The 22,052-nt window shown below is 49.4% G+C and overlaps 1 protein-coding gene across 1 annotated transcript in view; it reads right to left on the reverse strand.

Annotated features, from left to right (window-relative positions):
- The window catches only part of SLC41A2 (solute carrier family 41 member 2), a 402,292-nt gene that overhangs the window by 132,914 nt on the left and 247,326 nt on the right, over positions 1 to 22,052 (reverse strand). The window contains exon 8 of the mRNA XM_085653261.1: positions 1,342 to 1,421. Within this exon, the coding sequence (XP_085509387.1) occupies positions 1,342 to 1,421 (80 nt within the window). The remainder of the gene's footprint in view (positions 1 to 1,341; positions 1,422 to 22,052) is intronic.

Raw genomic sequence — 22,052 nt, forward strand, 5'->3', positions numbered from 1 at the left:
GTTATGGCTCTCGCAGGGGCCAGGGGGTATGGCGCTGGGCGCGGTCCAGGCACGGATGGGGGCAGACGGGCTTGCCATAGGCGCGGCCGCCATTAAGAAGGGGAGTGGGGAGGGACGATCAGCTGGGAGGCTGGATCGGCAGTGGAGGGTGGCGGGGCCGCAGGGCGTCAACGGCAGGAAACGATGATCAGCCCACGGAGAATGCGGAGTGGACAACACACGAAAATAGCCCTGGCACACACAAGTAAAGGATCACACCCAGGAATGAGGAAAAAAATACAGCAGTGATAGAGGGAAAAAAATATTTACACTTCAGGCACAACTGGCAAAAAAATAATTACACTTCAGACACAACTGGCAATCAGGGGACTCAGGAAGGGGAGAGGAGGCTCAGCGGCGGGGAATAGGTCGCGGAGCTGCTGGAGGAGAGAGTGTCTCCTCGACCTGGGTCATTACCTACATATCTGGTAGAACACAGTCAGACATGAGCCATATGACTCAGCAGGGCAGCAAACAAAGTCCATCCGAGCAACAGGATGAATATTCAATGGCAGGGTTTCATCATTAAATACATGTACTTAATATATGCACATATTAAAACTACCGTGGCAAATACTTCCTTGAAGTAAGTTTGGTATAATGTGCCTCAGGAATAAGATAGTACATTTACTTGCCCTGACCCATGTGTGGACTAAGTGGATGTGCTGTGAAATGTTTAGTGTGAGTGCTGTGAGAATATAATGATACATGGATGTAGAGAGGGAGAGAGAGTGAGTGTGTGCGTGTATGTGTACGCACATTGGTTGAAACGTATGCAGTTAATTACACATCGAGAGAGCATGGGACCTTCAAAGAAGCTATGAATCTGTGGCTATAAGTAAAGGTCTACCAAGGGAGAAATATATTTCCTCCTACATAAGGTGTTCAAGACTCATCTATAAGAAGACCCTGTCCTCAGCTACAACAGTTAGTAAGAAGTCCAGAGTACTGAAGGTAATGTACACAATACTTGCTCCTACTTCTGTGCACATGAGCTCTGTCTGAGAATGTGTCAATCACTCGTGTCAGCGGGGACAGCTGCCCTTCATAACCCATCCACATCTTGTAATCATCATGCAACACATATGTGTCTCAAGTGCTATCTATGCTGTCACTTGCCTGGCTCAAGAACTAATTTGAAAAGCTCAGACATGAGATACTCAGCAATGATAGAACATTGCACTTTTGATGACTTAACACAGTTTTAGAAAATATAACAGAAAATTACATTGGGGAAGCAAAAAAAGATTTCATGCTACATGTATGGAAGTTTATGAATTGTACCGATTTAGGATTACTCACCGTTGATGACTGGAGTGTAAACAACAATGCCAACCAAGTTAGGATCCGATACCGTAGTGTCTAATATAAGGCCACCAATGCTGCAAAATAAAATAAAATTAGATATTGATCAGAAAATCACATCAAGCTCGCAAACATTTATTTCACTTTAACAATGATTTTTACAAAATTGAAACTTTGAAGTTTTTTTTCTATTTCTGAGACAATATCCCCCATCCCACGCGTGGCTATGGTTTTCGGCCTACGTCAGAGAATAACTTAGGATAGATTTGAAGTTCCTTATATTGATATGTCCATTCCTAAATTACACAGGTAACTGTGCAACTTTGCTCCTCAGAGCATTGAAGATGTTAGTACTCAATGCAGTGCTCTCATATCACCTTCATGTCCTGTTCATCACATTAGAGAAAACCATGGGGCATAGCTGAAATCGGTCACCTGAACTATTTATTGCATATTCTATGAAATAAAGATAAATAAAGACAATATTTCAGAAGCATGTGCTATACACTGCAATTTGAGTGCCCTCTACCATTGCACACCTTTGCTGCGTCTATGTTTTCTCAGGACCAACACCCCTTTACAATGAAATTAGGAGCATGTTGTCATTTGAACTATTTATATTTTTAAACTCGAATCTGGCAAATTCCCAAAAAAAGTGTTCTCAAAATAATCAAAATCAAGAGAAGGATACAGATACAAGAAACAAGTAACTTGTCAATCTGATGGAGACTTCTAGCCACAGATTACTTAACTCAGAATAGATACTCAAGCAATACCTCCGGGGAGGTGGGTCTGCCAAACAATTTCACACCAAAAAATCCTACAGGTCCGAACAAGCATATTGCTCATCCTGATGGACCTGACTATCCTCGCTGTAGTGTTTTGTGAACGTGTGCAGGTAGGCCCACGTTGCTGCCTGGCAGAAGACCAGGACCGAGACTCCAAGTGCTAACCCAGTGGTCACAGCCTTGAACCTGGTGGAATGAGTATGCAAGCCCTAAGGGGTTGCTTCTTGACTGATGCGTAGCAGATTTTAATGCAGAGGACGATCCAACGGTAGATGGTCCATTTCTGCACAGCCGTCCACCCGGAACTCGTGTGGTCAATGTAGAATAACAATGCTTTTTTTGTGTCCAGGCAGTGAAGTTGCTCCTCTTCCTTTGAGGGATATGACATGAGTATAAAAGTAATCAGGGTGATGGACTGGCATACACGAAAAGAAGAGACAACTTTCAGCAGAAAGGAAGATCTAGTGCAAAAAAACAGCTTGTATGGGTAGATGAACAGAGACCTGGATGAGAAAGCCTGGAGCTCACTGACCCTTCAGGCAGCTGTTACTGCCACCAAAAATGCGGTCTTGATGGTAAGGAGCGTGAGAGGACAATTGTGCAATGGCTGGATTAAGGTCCCACTGAGCCATGATTAATGCGAAAACATGTTGCAAACCTTTCAATAACCTATTTACAACACGTGATTTGAAGAGGGATGGATGGCTGATCAGGCAAACGCAGGAAGGCTGAGATGGCAGAAAGACAGTCCTTTAGCATGCCCTGCTGGGAAAGAGAAAGGATAAAGAGAAGGACCTGAAAGAGGGGGGGATCAAAATAGGGTCAACCTGTTTCTCTGCACACAATGTCACAAACCTTCCCTAACGGCAGGGCTACACAGTCTTGGTGGAGGGACGCCTGGGTGCCAAGATAACACTGCAGACTTTGGGCGGAAGTTTGAAAGCTGCCAACTTTCACAGCTTAATCTCCATGCATGAACGCAGAGTGTTGACAGGTACAGGTGGGGAAACCTTCCCTGTTGCTGCGAGATAAGTTCCTCCAGAAGAGGTAGCCCGGTGGAGGAACAATGGCCCTGCTCAACAGCTTGGAATACCAAACTCTCCGAGCCCAGTAGGGAGCCACAAGGATGACTTGGGCATGGTCGTTTTTGATCTTCTTGAGAACTCCGGGCAGGGGTGGTATGGGGGAAATGCAGAGAGGAGGCCTGAGCTCTACTTGACATTAAAAGCATCTGAGGGATTGCCACCTTGGACACTCCAGAGTGCAAAACCACTGACATTGCGCGTTCTCTGAGGTGGCAAATTCATCTAACCAAGCCTCTCCCCACTGCTTAAAGAGACCTTGTATTAACTCCGGATGGAGACATCACACGTGATCTGCTAGACATCTTCCGCTGAGTTAATCCACCTTGGGGTTCAGAGAGCCTGCCAGGTGTTAAATCACCAGAGAAATGCCCTGACATTCCATCAATATCCAGAGACACAGGGCCTCTTGACAAGAGGGTCCACAAACCCACCCCGCCCTGTTTCTTGTGGTACCATATAACCATGGTGCTGTCTGTGAACACCTGACTAGCCTTCCCTTGATGAAGGGCAGAAAGGCTTTAAATACCAGCTGGTTCACCCAGAATACCAGTAGCTTGATGTGGAGTCCAAATTCTGCCAGAGAACAAAGGCCTCTGATCTCCACCCCTCCCAGATGGCCGCCCCATCCCAGGAGTGACGTGTCTGTCACCAATGTTAGATCTGATCGGGAAAGGGAGATGGGTCTGTCGCTGACCAAATCGTGGTTCGTTAACCACCACTACAGATATTTTGCAGTTCCTTCATTGGTCTGGACCAATTCAGAGAGATGCCCCACATGAGGCACCCATTGGAGCTTCAGGTCCCACTGCGGAGCCTCCATATGCCAGTGTGCATGTGTTACAAGCATGATGCAGGATGCCATGAGGGCCAGCCGCCTCAGTCAGTCTCACCGATATCCAGGATATAGGCTGAAACATTGGTATATCCTGGTAATATGGTAATATCCTGGTCTCACTGTTTGGGAGGAAAGGCCTGAAACTGCACTGTGTTCAGAAAGGCTCAGGTGAAAGGGAGCATCTGAGAGGGAGTCAGATGCGACTTCAGCGCGTTTATAGTGAACCCCAGCAAGTGCAGGAGTTCTGCCGTAGTCTGGAGATGGGAGACGGCAGCCTGGGGCAAGCCCGCCTTCAACAGCCAATCATCAAGGTAGGGGAAGAATGGCACCCCTGATCTTTGCAGATGAGCTGCAACCACCGCCATCACCTTGAACACCTGCGGGGCGCTGGTAATGCCAATAGGAAGCACGGTGAACTGAAAGTGCTTGTTGTGCCCTGTGAATTCACAGGTAATGCCTGTGGGAAGGCAGGACAGGAATGTGGAAATATGTACTTCAAGTCCAATTTTCCCATCCAGTCTTCTGGATCCAGGGCAGACAACTTGAGCGACAGTGAGCATGAAGAAGAAATTGAGAGGGCGCAGGTCTAGGATATGATGAAGGCCTCAGTCTTTCTTGGGCACCAGAAAGTAGTGGGAATAACACACATGACCTACTTCTAGCATCTCCACCCGCTCTATGGCTCCTTTGGACAAGAGAGCTGTCACTTCCTGGCGGAGCAAGGAGAGATGGACCTCCATCAGCCTATCCCAATTGGGTTGTATTGGTGAGGGGTAGTCTCAAAGGAGTGAATGGGGTATAACCCCTTTGGACAGTCTGAAGAACCCAATAGTCTGATGCTATAGAACACCAGGGGGGCAGGTGATGGCGTATCCTGCCTCCCTCTGGGTGGCCATGATGGTAAGAGGGCAAACTAAAGGGATTTGGAGTCTGTGGCTGGCGAAGGAATGGTGGACTAGCTCGAACTCCTGCTGCCCGACCCACAGGGTCTGTGGGTAACATGTCTTCGGTCACAGAGAGGCAGGGAAGCCTGCTCTTTGTGGTGGCTGGCCATAGCTCTGCTATCCTTGAAGCGCTCCAGCGCTGAGCCTGCCTTTTCTATGAAGGGGCAGGAGCCATCAAAGAGCATGTTCATAAGTGACCCTTGGACATCCCTGAAAAAGCCAGTTGTTCTCACCCACCCGTGGAGCCATAAGGCCACTTACGAAGAAACCGCTCTGCCGAGCGAGTCAGTCATGTCCAGCCCACAACCAAACATGAATTTAGCTGCATCTCTCCCATCAGCCATAGCTTGCGATAGGGAATGCTCTAGAATTTACAAGGAAGGTGGAGGCACGGACCACCATGCTGTCCGGGAGTAGGGTGCTGCAAGAGGAAATTGAGGCATCCTGGAGCGGGCGATGGCGGCAGGCAATCACCCTGTTCACAGATGCCCCTGTGCAGGGTATGTACTAAGTTCCAAGCAGGACGCCTGTGACAGCCTCATTAAATGGGTGAGGGTGTTCTGTGGATGTCACTCCCGGTTGAAGCACCTCCATTAAGACGTTAGTCGAGAGTGCCACTGAAGATAGGCTACGGTCCAGGGCCTCGGCCACCCTTCTCACTACCATAGAAAAAATAGGACCCTTTGTAGCCACGCTAGGGGGAGCGAGCATGCCAGTATCTGGAGAGGTGTCCAGTCTGCTGGTGTCTGACAATTCCTCACACCAGTCCCTGTTGGGGTCTGGAGACAGGTATTCTTCAGGTTCCAGTGACCCCTCCCAATCCTCCCCGCTTCTGAGCCCATAAGAATAGCCTCTGGCCTGGAAGGCATGGCTCCAGTCAGCGCCAGAGTCGGCATCAGACAACACCCCTCCGGCTCATAACTGCTAAATGTTTCAGATTGCTATGTGTAACATTTTCATAATTTCAGTGTAATTATGAGTGACATTTCACTGACTATGAGTGACACTTTCTCGTAAGCAAAAATCAAGCCATGGAACATATAGAGAAACATAAATACCAAAAACTACACCCATTTGAGCAACAAGAAACTCTAATAAATAATGGAACTAAAGTGCGCTAACAGGGGCCTGCGTACAGCGCCGCAAGCTACTGTGCCATTCAATGCGGCCTGTGCTGAGTGGTGGTCTGAGTAAAAGTAACCATAAAAACTAAAAATTAACCATACAAGCAAACGCTCGACTTAAGAAATATGTAGAGATAAGATCCAATGTGGAAACCAGCATATTCACGCCATGTGCCAATGTTGGCAGCTTAGCCCCCCATTTCACCATCCCTAAAACAAACAAAGTTATTCTCCAAGCAAACTGATAGCAAACTCGATGTAAATAATCCTTTTACACATGCCGCAGAGTTAATCTACAAACACGTGACCGCAAGTTGTGTCAAATAATATAAGAAATATGTGACCCTCTGCAGTGAATCATACTGTGCTCACTTACCGTGCTTACTACGTGAAAATGATACCAAGCACTCTTCAGACAATGCAAATGAAAAGTGCCTAAATTAACAATAAACTATGACCGTAAACCTGATGATGCAGTTCAGACACAAATGTTTACATGCACCCTGTCATTGAAAACAAAACGAAAAAGAAAAATGAAACCATGCTCCATGAATAATTATTCGCCATTTGGTGTTGTATAAAGATGCACAGTTACAACTCGATATCTCAGGAGGCCTCCGATGTGATGTAATATGTAACTGCTATTTCAAACTCTCAGGGTGAAACATAACTAGGCAGGACAGAATAAGAATATCTAAATGAATGATGGTCCAATGCACTCCATTATTTTCAAAAACTTTTTTTAGATGCTTGAAGGCAAGAATTTCAGGAGCGGGACCACAGCATGACTGAATAAGTGAGCCCAGTCCCCCTCCCGCGAGCCTCCAACAAATGAGCAGGTTATGTTCATGAACCAGCGGGGACGGACAAGTGTGCCCCTCTGCACCAACATGTGAAGGTCTTGGCTGGTGAATGTTGCGAGTGTAGGTAGGCCATACACAACTCCAAATTCAAACCAAGCATTGGCATAGCGAATAGGTCTCGCCTTTGGGAACTTATAAGTATTAAGTTAGCCAGCACAATATCCTTGGTGCAACAACATCAACTGTTACATGGCTAAACACTTAGAAGGCCCCAAAGGCGAGACCTATTGGCTATGCCAATGCTTGTCATATTATCTTCTTTTGCAGAAAACACGAGGAAAGGATGTTTACGTATTTCTTTCATGTTTACTATTTGGCTCTGCACACAGTCACGTGGTGTGTTCCAGTTTAGAAGGATTGCACCCGTGGGGATTTCGCTAGATTTAAAACAAGCAGTTTATCTCAAGCACATTCATGGTTGGTTTCACGGATGCCAATTGAAGCGCCAGACTTGGCGTCGAGACATGAAAGTTTAGATTTTACATCTGTGGCAACGTGAGTAAATTGTTAGGTTCACGATGGGCATTTTGCACAACGGTTTTAGCTCGTATTTGACACAGTAGACAGCATTGTTTATTTGTCCCATAATACTTTTGTAGCACACCTGCATGCACAATTTGGTGCAATAGCACAAATGTTTTGGTTATTTGTGGCATGCAACACACTGGTTTTGGAGGTGTTGCACAAGCACGCTAAGGCTTGCATTTTCATACATGATTTACATATGATTTCATGGACGTTGTTTAAGATTTCCTACAATGTTGATGGCTTATTACATTCCAGTCACTCCTGAAGGGCTTTAAGCCCAAAATCCTTTCGGTGGATTTCCATATAGTTGCCCAAGACGTACTGTGAATTTCCATTGTGCTACTGGATAAAGCTTGGATGGGCATGTCTTTTAGCATCTGAAGCTTGGAAACACATTTCCTCAGTTGTGAACTTGGAAAACTTCTTCAAAGTCATGGAATAAAATTGGAATATACATGGTTCACTTTGATCAAACTAGACGTTTTTTGACTTGCACGACTCGCAGTGCAGCTTCAATGGTGTAAGACGATGCACCAACTACCCGGAAAATAAGAGTCAAACCGGAGCCCTAATCATAATTACAGTGAAATTACGAAAATGTCACACATAAGCAATCTGAAACCTTGGCAGCTATGAAGGCAGTGGGTGTTGAACTACATTTCACGCTTTATAACGGGCTTATATAAATGTTAAAGCCGCGTTTACGTGTTGATTCTACTCAAGAAACAAACCAAAACACCCAAACAGCCTGGACAAATAATTATACTTAAAGAGTTGCAGAACTCCCTTCGGTTAACAGCGTTGTGGTCCCATCATATTTTAAGAATGAAACGTTTTTGGTTAAAGTACTTTTTAAAACCCTAAAAAAAACGTCTACGATCGGATGAAAATGAAAGCTCGGACATTCATGCCAATTATCCGGATTTAGTTGGGGGACGCCCCGATTTGAAATCAAAGCGTTCACATTTAGTTTTTCCCTCCACTGTATCGAGAAATTTCAAGGAGCGTTTGCGCGTCCCCCAATACGTGGCCTTTACGTTGAAGGTCTCAAAAGCGAGGGACAGAACATAGAATAAACCACACAAGCAGGAAAGGCTTATTTGCCGACTTTTAATCGCGAGTTGCTTATTTTCTAAAGCTCTTAAAACAGGTTATTATTTATCTGGTCTCTCAGAATAGCGCGATAAAACCCGGCTCGTTTTCGCCTCCACCACTCTAGTACAAAACCTATTCATAAAAGTAAATCTTTAGAACGCGAAACTGGAAGCTGAAATGAAAAGAAATACTTCCCCGACTTCTTTTTAAAGACTAAAAACCCTCCAAGGGGTTGTAAATAAAAGGGAGGAAACGCATTACAAATGCAGTCTTCTTTGATCAAAAATACAAGACACCGACAAACTCTTCCGTGCAGTAAGGGAGGGGAAGGAGCGGGTGAGAGAGGGGAGGAAAGCCGGGTTATGCGAGGAAAGGAATGCTAGAAACCAGGATAGCAGCTGTGCGCGTGCACGACATCGCGAACGCAAGCTGAAGGCCTGAAAAAAGCCACTATGTTAGCACTTCCAAAACCCGCTTACTAAAACTCTCGCCAGAGCAGCGCTATAAGCGCATGCTCAGGCGAGACCTAATAAAACCCGCCTCCTACCTTATTGTCTTGTCCAACACAAGTCTGAGTGCGACTCCAGCTCCCAAGTGGAGAAAAAGCACCGCTCTGCCAGAGATGGGCGCGCTCGGAAAAACAAAGCTGTTACCTGCCTCCTGAATGGCTTGCCGTGCAGCCTAGGAGGCCAATCAGCCTGCATGTGATTACAGGGAAAGGCGCCTTGATAGAAAACAACGACGACAATGGGCTGCAAAAGACATCTTGGATGGGGTGTTGATTGATTCGTCAGGCTGTGCTGCGCTCTCGAGTTCACCATGAATCAATCTATTTAATTTCCTGACAGTCACATGCATGCATTCCATAGCACAGTGAGCTCACTGCTGCAGCTCCTTGTTATGGCACACCTAGGGGTGGTCGGGGGACCCCGATTATGCGTGACTAATACATTTAGTGCGGTGATGCGGACACCAGCACTGAAATGAGTTAGTGTGATGCCTGATGTGTGATACTTGGCAGGGCTGCCGGCTCAGTGTCGGAGTCGGGGATGAGATTGGGGATGGCATAGCTGGAGGGCGACGGAAGGGTCTGGATCAGGACCGGCACTGGGGAAGGTCCAAGTGGTATGACCAGCTTCAGTCTGGATCTAAGCGTGGATCCAAGGGGCCCAACTGGAGCCGGGGGGCAGAGGAGTCAGCAAAGAATCAGTGGGAGCCCCTGCCGAACCTACAGAGACTGTAGGCACCCCAGCAGGAATAAGCCTTCCAAATAGGAGGTGCACGGCCTCATAGAACTCAAGGAGTTGGGCAGAGTTCGCTTTGGCACCCGGAAACTTGGGGAGGCACAGAGTTAGCCCAGGTGCCAGGTCAATTGCAGAGCCAGGCCTCGAAGGACAATGCTCCATCGTCTTGTCGGATGACTTTGATGGACGGGGAGAGGTCGAAGACTTCTTACTCTTCATGCGCTTGTTGGACTTACCTGACTTGGAGTCTGATGAAGATTTTGGGCTCAGCGACCGATCCCGGGACCTTCCTCTTGACTGGGATCAAGACCCTTGGTGGCATCGCACATTAGGTGGCTAGGAGCTTGAGGGAACACTCCCTCAAAGCCTTGGGGTGCATGGGGTGGCCGTCGTCGCAAGTCGTCACATTGTGGTCGCGCTCAAGGTACTAGAGGCAACCATGATGCAGGTCAATCACAGGCATCTGCTAATGACAGGTGCCGGAGAAGTTGAAGCTGGCCTTCCGAGTGGACATCTTGACACACCAGGAAAAAAATCCAAAAAATCTTTGACAAACAGTCAAAAAAGGTCAGTTAAATATTGACTGGGAGTAGCACTCTCCAAATATGCACTGACTGGCATGGAAAGAGAACTGACGTCAGCCCGTTGGGATGGTGCCTATATAGGTATCACTTCCAGCGCGGAGGACGCCGACGACGCCATGCATAGGTGAACAATGCCATCTACCAGAGTGCAGGGGTACTGTTCACGAAAAAATTCTGGATCCAGTTCGATGCCTGGAGATTATTCTGAGGTAAGGAATCTGTGGCTTGAAGTCTCTATCAGATGCCCATTACACGTCCAGGGATAATACCGAAATAATAAAATTAAAAAAATAGGGGGTAGCAAAAGACAGGGAAGAACAAAGGCAAGGATGAAGACATGTACTTGGTCCATGATACAGGGAAGAGTTCGCATTAGAAAGGAAGGGAAGCCTATGGAACCTAAGCAATGGAAAAGTAGCAAATGGGTGACAACGAAAAAAAACGAACGCTATGCTGTGGGAGAGTTGTAAGCCCATTGAATAGTAAACAATAGGTCTAGCAGCACAGTGCATTCACTGCGCAGGCAAGACCTAACAAGCATTGGCATAGCCAATAGGTCTCGCCTTTGGAGCATTATAAGTGTTAAGACAGAGCTACTGGCTTTGTTAATGTTTTAATATGTGTTGTAGAGCATTGTGAATGTTGTGCAGCATGTTGAAAATGTATAAGTTATAATAAAAAAAGTGTTATTACTATTTCTGGTCACCTTATAGCTAACCAAAATTATATACAACTGAAGTATTGTACTAAAACACAAAATTAAAACAAAAAATGTGTTATAGTTTATTTGCTTAAGCAATGCTGTCAATTTTTCCTTGCGTGTTGTAATTAATTTTTGTTATAGTTTTTATTGTTAGGTGTTGGATATAAACAATGGGAGGGCGGATGTTGTGAAATAGTATTTTAATTAGATAGGAGTAGTGGAGAGTTATTTGTGGAGAATTAATAGATGCCAAACTGAAGTGGTGTGGAGTGATGCTGAGGTGGTTGTGAGTAGTGGCGGAGGTGATGCTCAGGTGATCCGGAATTATATTGAGGTGATGCTGAAGTGGTGGTGTGCTGGTTCCGAGGTGATGCTTATGTGATACTGAACGATACATAGGTGGTACTGAGTGATGCTGAGGTGGTGCTGAGTGATGTTGTCGTGAGGAGTTATGCCGATGTTGTGTAGCTGAACTGGTGCTTATGTGGTGCCAAGTGATGTTGTTTTTGTTCTGTGTTGTGTTTCTGTATTGATGCTGAAGTGGTGCTGTGTTGGTTCTGAATTGCTGCTGGTGTGGGGCTGTGCAGGTGCTGAGCTGGTGTTGCACTGATGTGGAGGTGGTGATGTACTAATGCTGAGATGGTGCTGTGTTGATAATGAGGTGTTGCTGCAGTGCATCTGAAGTAGTGCTACGCTGATGGTGACTTGTTGCTGCAGTGGTGGTGGTGGTGCACTGATGAGGTGTTACTGTGTTGATGCTAATATTGTTATGTGGTGATAAGGTGCTTAGGTGGTGCTGTGCTGGTGCTTAGGTAGTGCTGAGTGATGCGGAGGTGCTGCTTAGTGATGCTGTGGTGGTGCTGAGTGATGCTGTGGTGGTAGTGAACTATACTTAGGTGGTGCTGAGTGATGTTGAGGTGGTACTGAGTGATGCGGTGCAATGTGCAATAAGGTGAAAGGGAGCACACACCGCAGCTGTGCACTGGGGTGAAAGGAGGCACACACCACATATCTGCACTGTGCAGTGTTGTGAAAGGAAACACGCGCCACTACTGTGCAGTGGGGTGAAAGGAAGCACTCACCACAGCTGTGTACTGTGCAATGTGGGGGAGGGTGGGGGGGGGGGGGGGTGGAAGCACGCACCACAGCTAAGCAGAGGCATTATTTAGCAGCCGGTGCCAGCAGGGACGCACAAAAAGCAAGTGCTAATAGTTAAGTGCTTATGTGCGCACCGGCAGACACCGGCTCAAACTAAGCCCCCAGCAAGGGCCTGCGTTACACCCCTGGATCGAGCAAGCACCAAAAGCAATGTGGGAAAGGAAACACGCACCACAACCGTGTACTATGCACAGATGTCAAATGTAGGGATGGGACATTCAGCTCCAAAATGTCAATGTAAACACATTTCTTTGTAACTTTAGACACTCGTTATGAGTTGGTCGGTGTATCCAGACTTGGAACGACCAAATCTGCAACCTCCAGACCTCATCATTTTGGGCCAAGATACACTATACCTGAACCCTGTACAGTGCTACGGTGTCACAGGGGCCACAGGTAGCTGCTGGTCCAAGCTCCCACCGACCCTGCTCCTGCACTACCAGGAGACCAGCAAAAGCTCCCCAGCTATTGGTTCACCTGCTCTGCCCTCCCACCACCCTTGCCACTATTAGACCTGGCACCTTGGCGTGAGTCTCCCTTCCACTTTTTGTCACTGTGCCTCATGTGTTTTTATGGTGCTGGCCGCTCAGAGCACTGTGCCACTGCCAACCAGTGTCACAGTGCAAGTGCAAGTGCTCCCTATGTAAAATGTATATGTTGGTTGGATTCTATGATTGGCTTATTTGGTTTACTGTCAGACCCCAGTAAAGTGCACCAGGAGTGCCCAGGGCTTGTAAATACAAATGCTGCTGGTGGGCTTGCAGCACTGGTTGTGCCACCCACAGAAGCGGCCTAGTAAAATGTGTCTAAGGTCTGCCATTGCAGAACCTGCGTGCAGTCTGGTACTGTCATGCTGACTGGGCAAGTGCACCCACTTCCCAGTCCCTAAACCTTCCCTTAACTTCATATTAGTCACCCCTATGGTAGGCCCAAGGGCAGGGTGCATTGTAAGCATAAGGTAGGACAAGCCCTGATGTGTGTGGCATGTCCTAATAGTGAATTACAGCCATTTTCGTTTTTCACTATTGTAAGGCTACCTGTTCTCCATAGATACACTATACCTGAACCCTGCACAGTGCTACGGTGTCACAGGGGCCACAGGTAGCTGCTGGTCCAAGCTCCCACCGACCCTGCTCCTGCACTACCAGGAGACCAGCAAAAGCCCCCCAGCTATCGGTTCACCTGCTCTGCCCTCCCACCACCCTTGCCACCAATTTGGAAATGGACTCAGGATAGCAGGTCGGCCTGTTATTCTCCACTACAGGGGACATAAATTGTAATGTCCAACCTAAGTGTAGTGATATCAGTCATAATCAAATTTTGCAACTAGCGTAAGACACAGTGTGCTAGGCCAGGGACCATGCCCCGCAGCAACACGAATACAGGGATGCATGGTTGATATCTATTGGCTCCCGTACCATTTCTGGTGCCCCTACCTCATCATGTCCCCAAGCCCTTCCTCTTTATAACCCCTTGTAACCTCCTCACCCTCCTGCAGTGTTCCTTTAGTTTACCAAGGGGGTGTAACAAGCAGAACTGGGAAACCCTTCACAGGAAGGGTAGGGAACATTGTAGAACAGCAGCAGCTCAGATACTGCTTTCTGGGACTAACGCTCTGCTGCTTGGTTTTTCTACTACGATTTCATGACCCTATGTATTTGGAATGTTTCTGTACTTCTCAACACCCCCTGTAATGTAACCCTTTAGAGGCACTCCTCTGTATCCGCGAAGCACACCATTGTTAAAAATCCCAATAAATAAATGTTGCAAAAACTAAAGGGTGTTAGGCAGACAAATTGTGTTAGAGGGGACAGCTATAGAAAATGCAATAGTTTACATTTTGTTTTTAGGCTCCATTACCAGTTTAACTTTCCAAAGTTTTTGTATGGCCTGCTGTGGGAAAACAGAGTGTGGGTTTCCCATTTTCTGACTTAAGAATTAGGTGTGCTTTTGACTCAGTTTTACCATAAATGACAATAATTGACATCCACTTCAACTTCCCGCCCTCCAATGCTAGCCAGCTGAGCAAAAACAAAAATGGACCAGTATGGCAGTTCCTACCAGGCAGGGTTCAAAGCAGCACTTGGGGGCTCCACAAGGAAATGGGAACGGGTTCTCAGAAGTAACAAAAGATAACAAACATAAAACAGCACTACATTTTAAGTGGGTGAGCTGTAAGAATAAGTTACTTACCTTCGGTAACTATGTACCTGTAAGAAACATTAGTTAGTTAGATTCCTCACCTTAGAATATCCCCAGGCGTCAGGCTGGATCCGGAAAGATTTTTCGTCAGCAATACCCCTTACGCATCGCTAGGTGTTGTCTGTGGCTCCGCGTCCGTCGTCGGCGTCGTCGTGCGCCGGAATGACGTCGGAGTACTTAGACGCCGCCCTTGCGCGCTGACGTCAGTTCTTGTACATAGCTTTCCGCGCCAGGAATGCAGAGCCATGCAAGAGACCGACACTGGTGCCAAAAAATCTAGGGCCCTGAAAGGGATGGCCTTAACCCTAGATGTCTGTTCGCAGAACGGGGAGGATGGGTGGGTCGGTGAGGAATCTAACTAACTAATGTTTCTTACAGATACATCGTTACCGAAGGTAAGTAACTTGTTCATCTGAAAGAAACACGTTAGTTAGATTCCTCACCTTAGACGAGATACCCCAGCAATACCAACCCCGGTGGTGGGTCTGCGGACCAAGATCACACCAGAAAGTCCTGGAGAACAGAACAGCCAAAGAAGCCATCTCTCCGGACTTGGCTGTCCAGGCAATAATGCTTGGCAAACGTATGCAGAGAGGCCCATGTTGCTGCCTGACAGATGTCCTGCAAGGGGACTCTTCGGCCCAGGGCAGTAGTCGCCGCTGTGGCCCGGGTGGAATGGGCTCTCAGCCCTACAGGAGGGTCCTTTGTAGCCAAGGAGTAAAAAGCTTTTATACACATGACGACCCACCGCGAGATGGTTCGCTTGTGTACTGCCCGCCCCTTCTAAGCACCCACGTATCCAACAAAGAGTTGGTCGTCCACCCGGAACTGCTTGGTGTGGTCCAAATAAAAGGACAGCGCCTGTTTTGGGTCCAAACGGTGGAGCCTCTCTTCCTCTTTCGAAGGATGCGGAGGCGGAAAGAAGGTGGGCAGCGTGACAGACTGCCCGATGTGAAAGGCAGTCACCACTTTCGGAAGAAAGGAAGGACGAGTTGGGAGGACAACCTTGTCCGGATGGACAGAAAGAAAAGGAGGCATAGAAGATAGAGCCTGGAGCTCACTCACCCATCTAGCCGAGGTGATGGCTACCAGGAAAGCAGTCTTAAGAGTCAGAAGACGAAGGGGACAATTATGAAGAGGCTCAAAGGGAGCGCACATCAGAAATGTCAAGACTAGGTTCAAATCCCACTGAGGCATTATGAAGGGGACAGGAGTAATGCCTTTGAAGAAACGAGAAACAACAGGGGATTTGAAAAGAGAAGGCTGATCAGGAAGCCGTAGGAAAGCAGAGATAGCAGAAAGATAACCTTTTAGGGTGCCCAGAGCAGAGCCCTGCTGGGCCATGGAAAGAAGAAAGAGGAGAACCTCAGAAAGAGGGGCGGAAAGGGGATCCACAGCCTTTGCTGTGCACCATGCCACAAATTTGTTCCACCTGCAGGCGTATACCATTTTTGTGGAGGGACGCCTGGCTGCCAGAATCACATCAGACATCAGGAGGCAAGTCAAATGGCACCAACTGTCGCCGCTCAATCTCCACGCATGGAGGTGGAGACTGGACAGGTTCGGGTGGAGGACCGTCCCCCTGCTGCTGCGACAGAAGGTCCTCCTGAAGAGGCAGTCGAATCGGGGGATCGATAGACAGACTGAGTAGCTTGGGATACCAGTACCTTCGTGCCCAATCCAGAGCCACCAGGATGACTTGGGCCCGGTCGTGCCTGATCTTCAGCACTCTGGGCAGAGGTGGTTAGGCGGAAAGGCGTACAACAGACCACAACTCCACTCGCGACGAAAGGCGTCCCCGAGCGAGTGCTGCCTTGGAAACTCCAACGCGCAGAACTGCTGACATTGCGCATTCTCTTCGGTGGCGAATAGATCTAACAAAGGCTCTCCCCACAGCCGAAAGAGGCCATGCGCCACGTCCGAGTTGAGACGCCATTCGTGATCCATCATGCACCGGCGGCTTAGTTCGTCCGCCCTGGCGTTCAGAGAGCCCGCCAGGTGTTGAACCACCAGGGTGATGCCCTGATGTTCCAGCCATGTCCAGAGGCGCAGAGCCTCCTGACAAAGGGTCCACGACCCCACCCCGCCCTGTTTGTTGCAATACCACATGGCGGTGGTGTTGTCTGTGAACACCTGCACCACACTTCCCCGGACAACGGGAAGGAATGCCTTCAGTGCAAGTCAGATCGCTCTCAGCTCCAAAAGGTTGATATGGAGCCGAGACTCCGCCGGAGACCAGAGTCCTCTGATCCCCGCCTCCCCCATGTGGCCCCCATCCCAGGAGGGACGCATCAGTCACTACCACTTGCTCCAGGAGGGGTAGGGAGAGGGATCTGCCGCTGATCCAAACGCGGTCCATGAGCCACCACTGCAACTGTTTTGCAGTGCCCTCCGAGATCAGGACATGGTCGGACAGGTTGCCCCGATGCTGAAACTTCAGGTCCCACTGCAGAGCCCGCATTCGCCACCTGGCGTGATGCACTAGCAGGATGCAGGAGGCCATCAGACCCAGAAGTTGCAGCACCAACCTGACCGAAACCCAGGATAGAGGCTGAAAGATGGGAATCAGAGCCTGAATATCCCGGACCAGCTGTTCCGGAGGATAAGCCTGGAACTGCGCCGAGTCCAGAACCGCTCCGATGAAGAGGAGCTTCTGTGAGAGACTCAGATGCGACTTCAGCACATTGATGGAGAACCCCAGCAAATGCAGGAGGTCGGCCGTAGTCTGGAGGTGGGAGACGACTTGCTGGCGCGAGCCCGCCTTCAACAGCCAGTCGTCGAGATAGGGGAAGACTGGAACCCCTGATCTGCGCAGATGAGCTGCGTCAACCGCCATCACTTTCGTGAACACCCAAGGGGCACTGGTGAGGCCGAAGGGGAGCACCGTGAACTGAAAATGCTCCTGACCCACCGTAAACCGCAGGTAACGCCGGTGGGCCGGCAAGACGGGAATGTGAAAATAAGCGTCCTGCAAGTCCAACGCTACCATCCAGTCTCCTGGATCCGTGGCAGCCAGAATCTGAGCTAGGGTAAACATCTTGAACCTCTCCTTCTGGAGGAAGGCGTTGACGCTCCTGAGGTCCAAGATCGGGCGTAGGCCCCCTTTGCCCTTCTTGGGAACCAGAAAGTAGTGGGAATAGCAACCACGCCCTACTTTCTGACCAGGAACGCGCTCTATGGCCCCCTTGGCCAAGAGGGCTGCAACTTCCTTCCGTAGAAGATTCAAGTGATCCCCCGACATGCGGTGGCATGGCTGGAGGGGTCGTCTCGAAGGGGAGGGAGTAGCCCCTTCGGACGATTTGCAGCACCCACCTGTCCGACGTGATGGAACGCCAGTGGAGCAGGTGATGGCGAACTCTGCCTCCCACTGGCGTGGAATGGGCCTGAAAGCACGGACTAGAAGGGCTTTGAGGCAGATGCTGCCGGGGTTGATGTGGACTGACCAGCACGTTGACCCCCGGTACCGCCTCGGCGGAATCCACGACCGCGTGCAGGTTGATTCTGCGGCCGGTGGCTAGGCGGACGTGAGGGGGCGCCCCTTCCTTGGCCACGAAAGGGACGAAAAGCGGAAGTTTGCGGTCGCGGCCCAGAGAGGCCCAAGGACTTGGCCGTAGCCCAGGAGTCCTTGAAGCGCACCAGCGCACTATCCGCCTTTTCGCCAAAAAGGCGAGTGCCATCAAAGGGAATATCCATGAGGGTGTTCTGGACATCCCCTGAGAAAGACGTGGACCGCAGCCAGGCGTGGCGGCGGAGCGCCACCGTGGTTGACATCGCCCTACCCAGCGAGTCCGTAGTGTCTAGTCCACATCGAATAGCATGTCGCGCTGCATCCCGCCCGTCGGCAAGAGCCTGGGCGGGCCGCGTCCGGGCCTCCTCCGGACACTGGGGCAGCACGTCCTCCACCGTATCCCACAGAGAGTGAAAATAACGGTCTAAGAGGCAAGAGGTGTTCAAGGACCGCAGTCCCAAACTAAAGGAAGAGAACAGCTTCTTACCGAACTGTTCCTGCCTCTTGGATTCCCGATCCGGGGGAGCGAACGGGAAGGAGGATTGGGAAGTAGAGGCCTGGATAACCAGGCTCTCGGGCGTGGGGTGTTGGGACAGAAAACTGGGGTCGCCCGGAGCAGGGCAGTGGCGCCGGGCCACGTTCCGATCCACAGGAGGTACTGTGGAGGGCTTGGACCAGGTGCCCTTCAGAATGTCCACTAGTGCCTCATTGAACTGCAGCAGAGGCTCCAAGGAGCTTGATGACGGTTGAAGCACTTCAGTGAGGCGGTTAGTCCTCACGGCCACAGCAGGCAGCTCCAGCCCAAGGGCTTCGGCCGCCTTGCGCAGCACCACGGAAAATGCAGCACCTTCCTCCGAAGCCACAGTCGGAGGAGAGATGAAACCAGTGTCCGGGGAAGTGTCCAGACCACTGGCATCCACCAGCTCATCTGCCCAGTCCTGAGATAAGTTGGCCTGCATGGCCAGAGGGTCCTCAGACCCCTCCCAGTCGCCCCCATCATCCGATTCCTGATAAACAGGGGGAATAATCGGAGCCAGCCGGTAGATGAAATTGTCATCCATCGGCGTCGGCTGCGGCACCGGGCTGAACCGGGGAACGGCGTTGTCCGGAGACGGCGCCGGGGGTGGAACCGGTGTCGGCGCCGGCGGAGGAGGCGTTGTGAGGTCGACCGGCACCGACTGAGATCCAGGCCTGGATCCCACAGGGACCTGCGGCGTCGGGACCGAAGTCGACGACGGCACCGGGGCTGGAGCCTCTGGCTCGCTAGGTCGCCCAGTCGAGCCCGCGGGGCCTGAAGGCGCGCCGGCAGGCGTCGATGGCGGAGCCAGGCCCCTCATCGCCGAGAGGAAGGCACTGATCTCCGCCGGAGTCGCGTCAGTCCCAGGCCGGTGGGTATGGGGACGGACGCGGTTCCGGCGGAGCCGCGGGGGTGGTACCACCCGGACCCTCGACTGAGTCGCGCGACTGGCGAGGGGAGTCCGAAGAGCGCTGTCGTCTCTTGGACTTCTTACCATGCTTCGACTTACCCGAAGACTTGGAACCCGACAAGCGGTGATGGTGGCTGCGGCTCCGCGACCTGTCCTTCGACCTCCTCCTCGACCGGGACCTTGAACGGCGCGGAGCAGAGTGTCGGAGCTCGAGAAGCTTGCGGGACCGCTCCCGCCTAGCCTTCGAGATCAAGGCCTGGCAGTCGAGGCACGACTCAGCATTGTGGTCGGCCCCCAGACAGTAAAGGCACCGGCTGTGGTGGTCCGTCACCGACATTAGTCGGTGACAGGAGTCACAGGCTTTAAACCCAGGCATCCTACCGGCACCAGTTCGAGTCAAAAGAGTCCAAAAGCTTTTAGTCAAAAAGTGACTAAAGGGGTAAGCTCTTCCCGGATCGGCGCTGTCTGGCACAGAAAAAAGAAGAACTGACGTCAGCACGCGAGGGCGGCGTCAGTGCTCAGACGACGTCATTCCGGCGTCCGACGACGGACGCGGAGCCGCAGACGACACCTAGCGAAGCGCAAGGGGTATTGCTGACGAAAAATCTTTCCGGATCCAGCCTGACGCCTGGGGATATTCTAAGGTGAGGAATCTAACTAACGTGTTTCTTTCAGATATAGTTGACAAAACAACCACCAATTTATTAAAGAAGACAAGATGGGTCGATGCTCCATTAATAAAAGCTACAAGACATCTCCTCATGGTGGGGAAAGCCAGAAATCATTCTCTTTGAGGCAGATGAAAACACAAGATGATGTGTTACAACATGGACAACTAAAATGTCCAGATGAGGACTTGGCTATCCTGAAGGAGGCAAAAAGTCCTTCCATAAGATCACCGTATGTCTTCAAGTGGAAGAGGTTCTGCTTATTGTAGTTCGGAAAGTAGGCAGATCTGAGAACTTTCCAGGAAAAATCTGTACTCTACCTGGCTAAATGTCCATTACAGTTTGTTTCCTCTATCAGGGAGAATGTGGCTGCAGTCACTGCTTTCTGTAAAGGTCCTTCTCTGGCATCTTTTGTCACAGTTCTGGTGAATGATGTCCCTATTTAAACCAACGCACAAGGCTCATTTGCAGCATCTTTATTGGAAACTTGTTTTCTTAGTGATGCAGATCCACCACTATATAGACCTCGCCTGTAGCGGGTGCAATTCTGCCATACATGCTGTAGTGTGTCACCGGCCTCTACAATACATTGTTGATGTCCCCATTCCAAGAGCTGCAAAAAGAACAATTGATGGACAGAATGCAGAACAATGTCATACATTCACCCCAGTACAGAGGTTCTGGGCCTAAATCCATCTTTTTTTGCTCACCATGCCATTCCAGTTTGAACCCAGCCATAAGCAAATCAGTCTTGACCCTGTGCCTCATGGCAATAGTCCAGCCCAAACTGCCAGGCCAGGTCCTCCCTGGACTGGACAAGCATTTTAGGACCGGTTTCGAAGTTTTACCCCTCATCAGCCAGGATAGCTTGACTCCAGTGGCATAGAGAGCATGGGACCCACGTCTGGGCATACCCGTCCCACTCGGGGTGACAAATGCAAAAAGAACAATTGATGGACAGAATGCAGAACAATGTCATACATTCACCCCAGTACAGAAATCTGGGCCTAAATCCATTGTTTTTTTGCTCACCATGCCATTCCAGTTTGGACCCAGCCATATGCAAATCAATCTTGACCCTGCACCCAATGGGAGGGGTGAAACCCGGAAACCGGTCCTAGGATGCTTGTTTCCGGTCCAGGGAGTACCTGGATTGGCAGTTCAGGCTGGACTGTTGCCATGAGGCACAGGGTCAAGGCTGATTTGCATATGTAATAATAATAATAATAATAATAATACTTTATTATATGCTTAGTTAATAAAAACCATTGCATAAAATTGCTTGTTAAGAAAAAGAAAAATGTATATATAACTGGTTAAAACCCACATTATTTTCACATTGTTGTCTCATTCACATGTGATGCTGCGGCCGACTATACATAATCATCTTTCAAGTCCTGTCAGGTAAAGTCACGTTTAACAGTTCTGTGTACCTGTGAGCACAATCTCTTATCATTGTTCTTCCCTTGAGAATAGTTTGTTTTCAATCAAGTTATTGTGGATAAGAAGATTAAACACTTGTGGCCATCAGTTTAAAAATACTTAAGATCAGATAGTGCTTTTCCAATTGAAACGCTCTTAAATTCTAAAAATCATTCATCTAAGTTTTAGTTTTAGTTTTTTCAAAAAGAAACATTAATGAGATGGCTATGGTCTTTTGAGATGCTCAAAAGGGTTACAGATTGCTGTCCTTTGAAGTGATGTTATAAGCCGGGAAAGGGTGTTGCTTGTCAGGGAAAAGAGCAGCTAGACGGTGGTCGTTCGCTTTTGTTCCTTCCCCGCCGTCCTTAGTTTTAATCCGGCCACGTCCAAGAAACGAACCAGACAGCAGGCTAGCCGGATGTCCTCTCCCTCAAAACAGGCCTTCACTGCCTGTCTACATGATCTTATCCATAATCTGTTCAGGGCAGGCTTTAGTATGGACCTTCTTTCCCTGTCTAAACCTTTGCATG

Source organism: Triturus cristatus, chromosome 4_1, assembly GCF_964204655.1.
Source record: "Triturus cristatus chromosome 4_1, aTriCri1.1, whole genome shotgun sequence".
Classification (NCBI taxonomy): domain Eukaryota; kingdom Metazoa; phylum Chordata; class Amphibia; order Caudata; family Salamandridae; genus Triturus; species Triturus cristatus.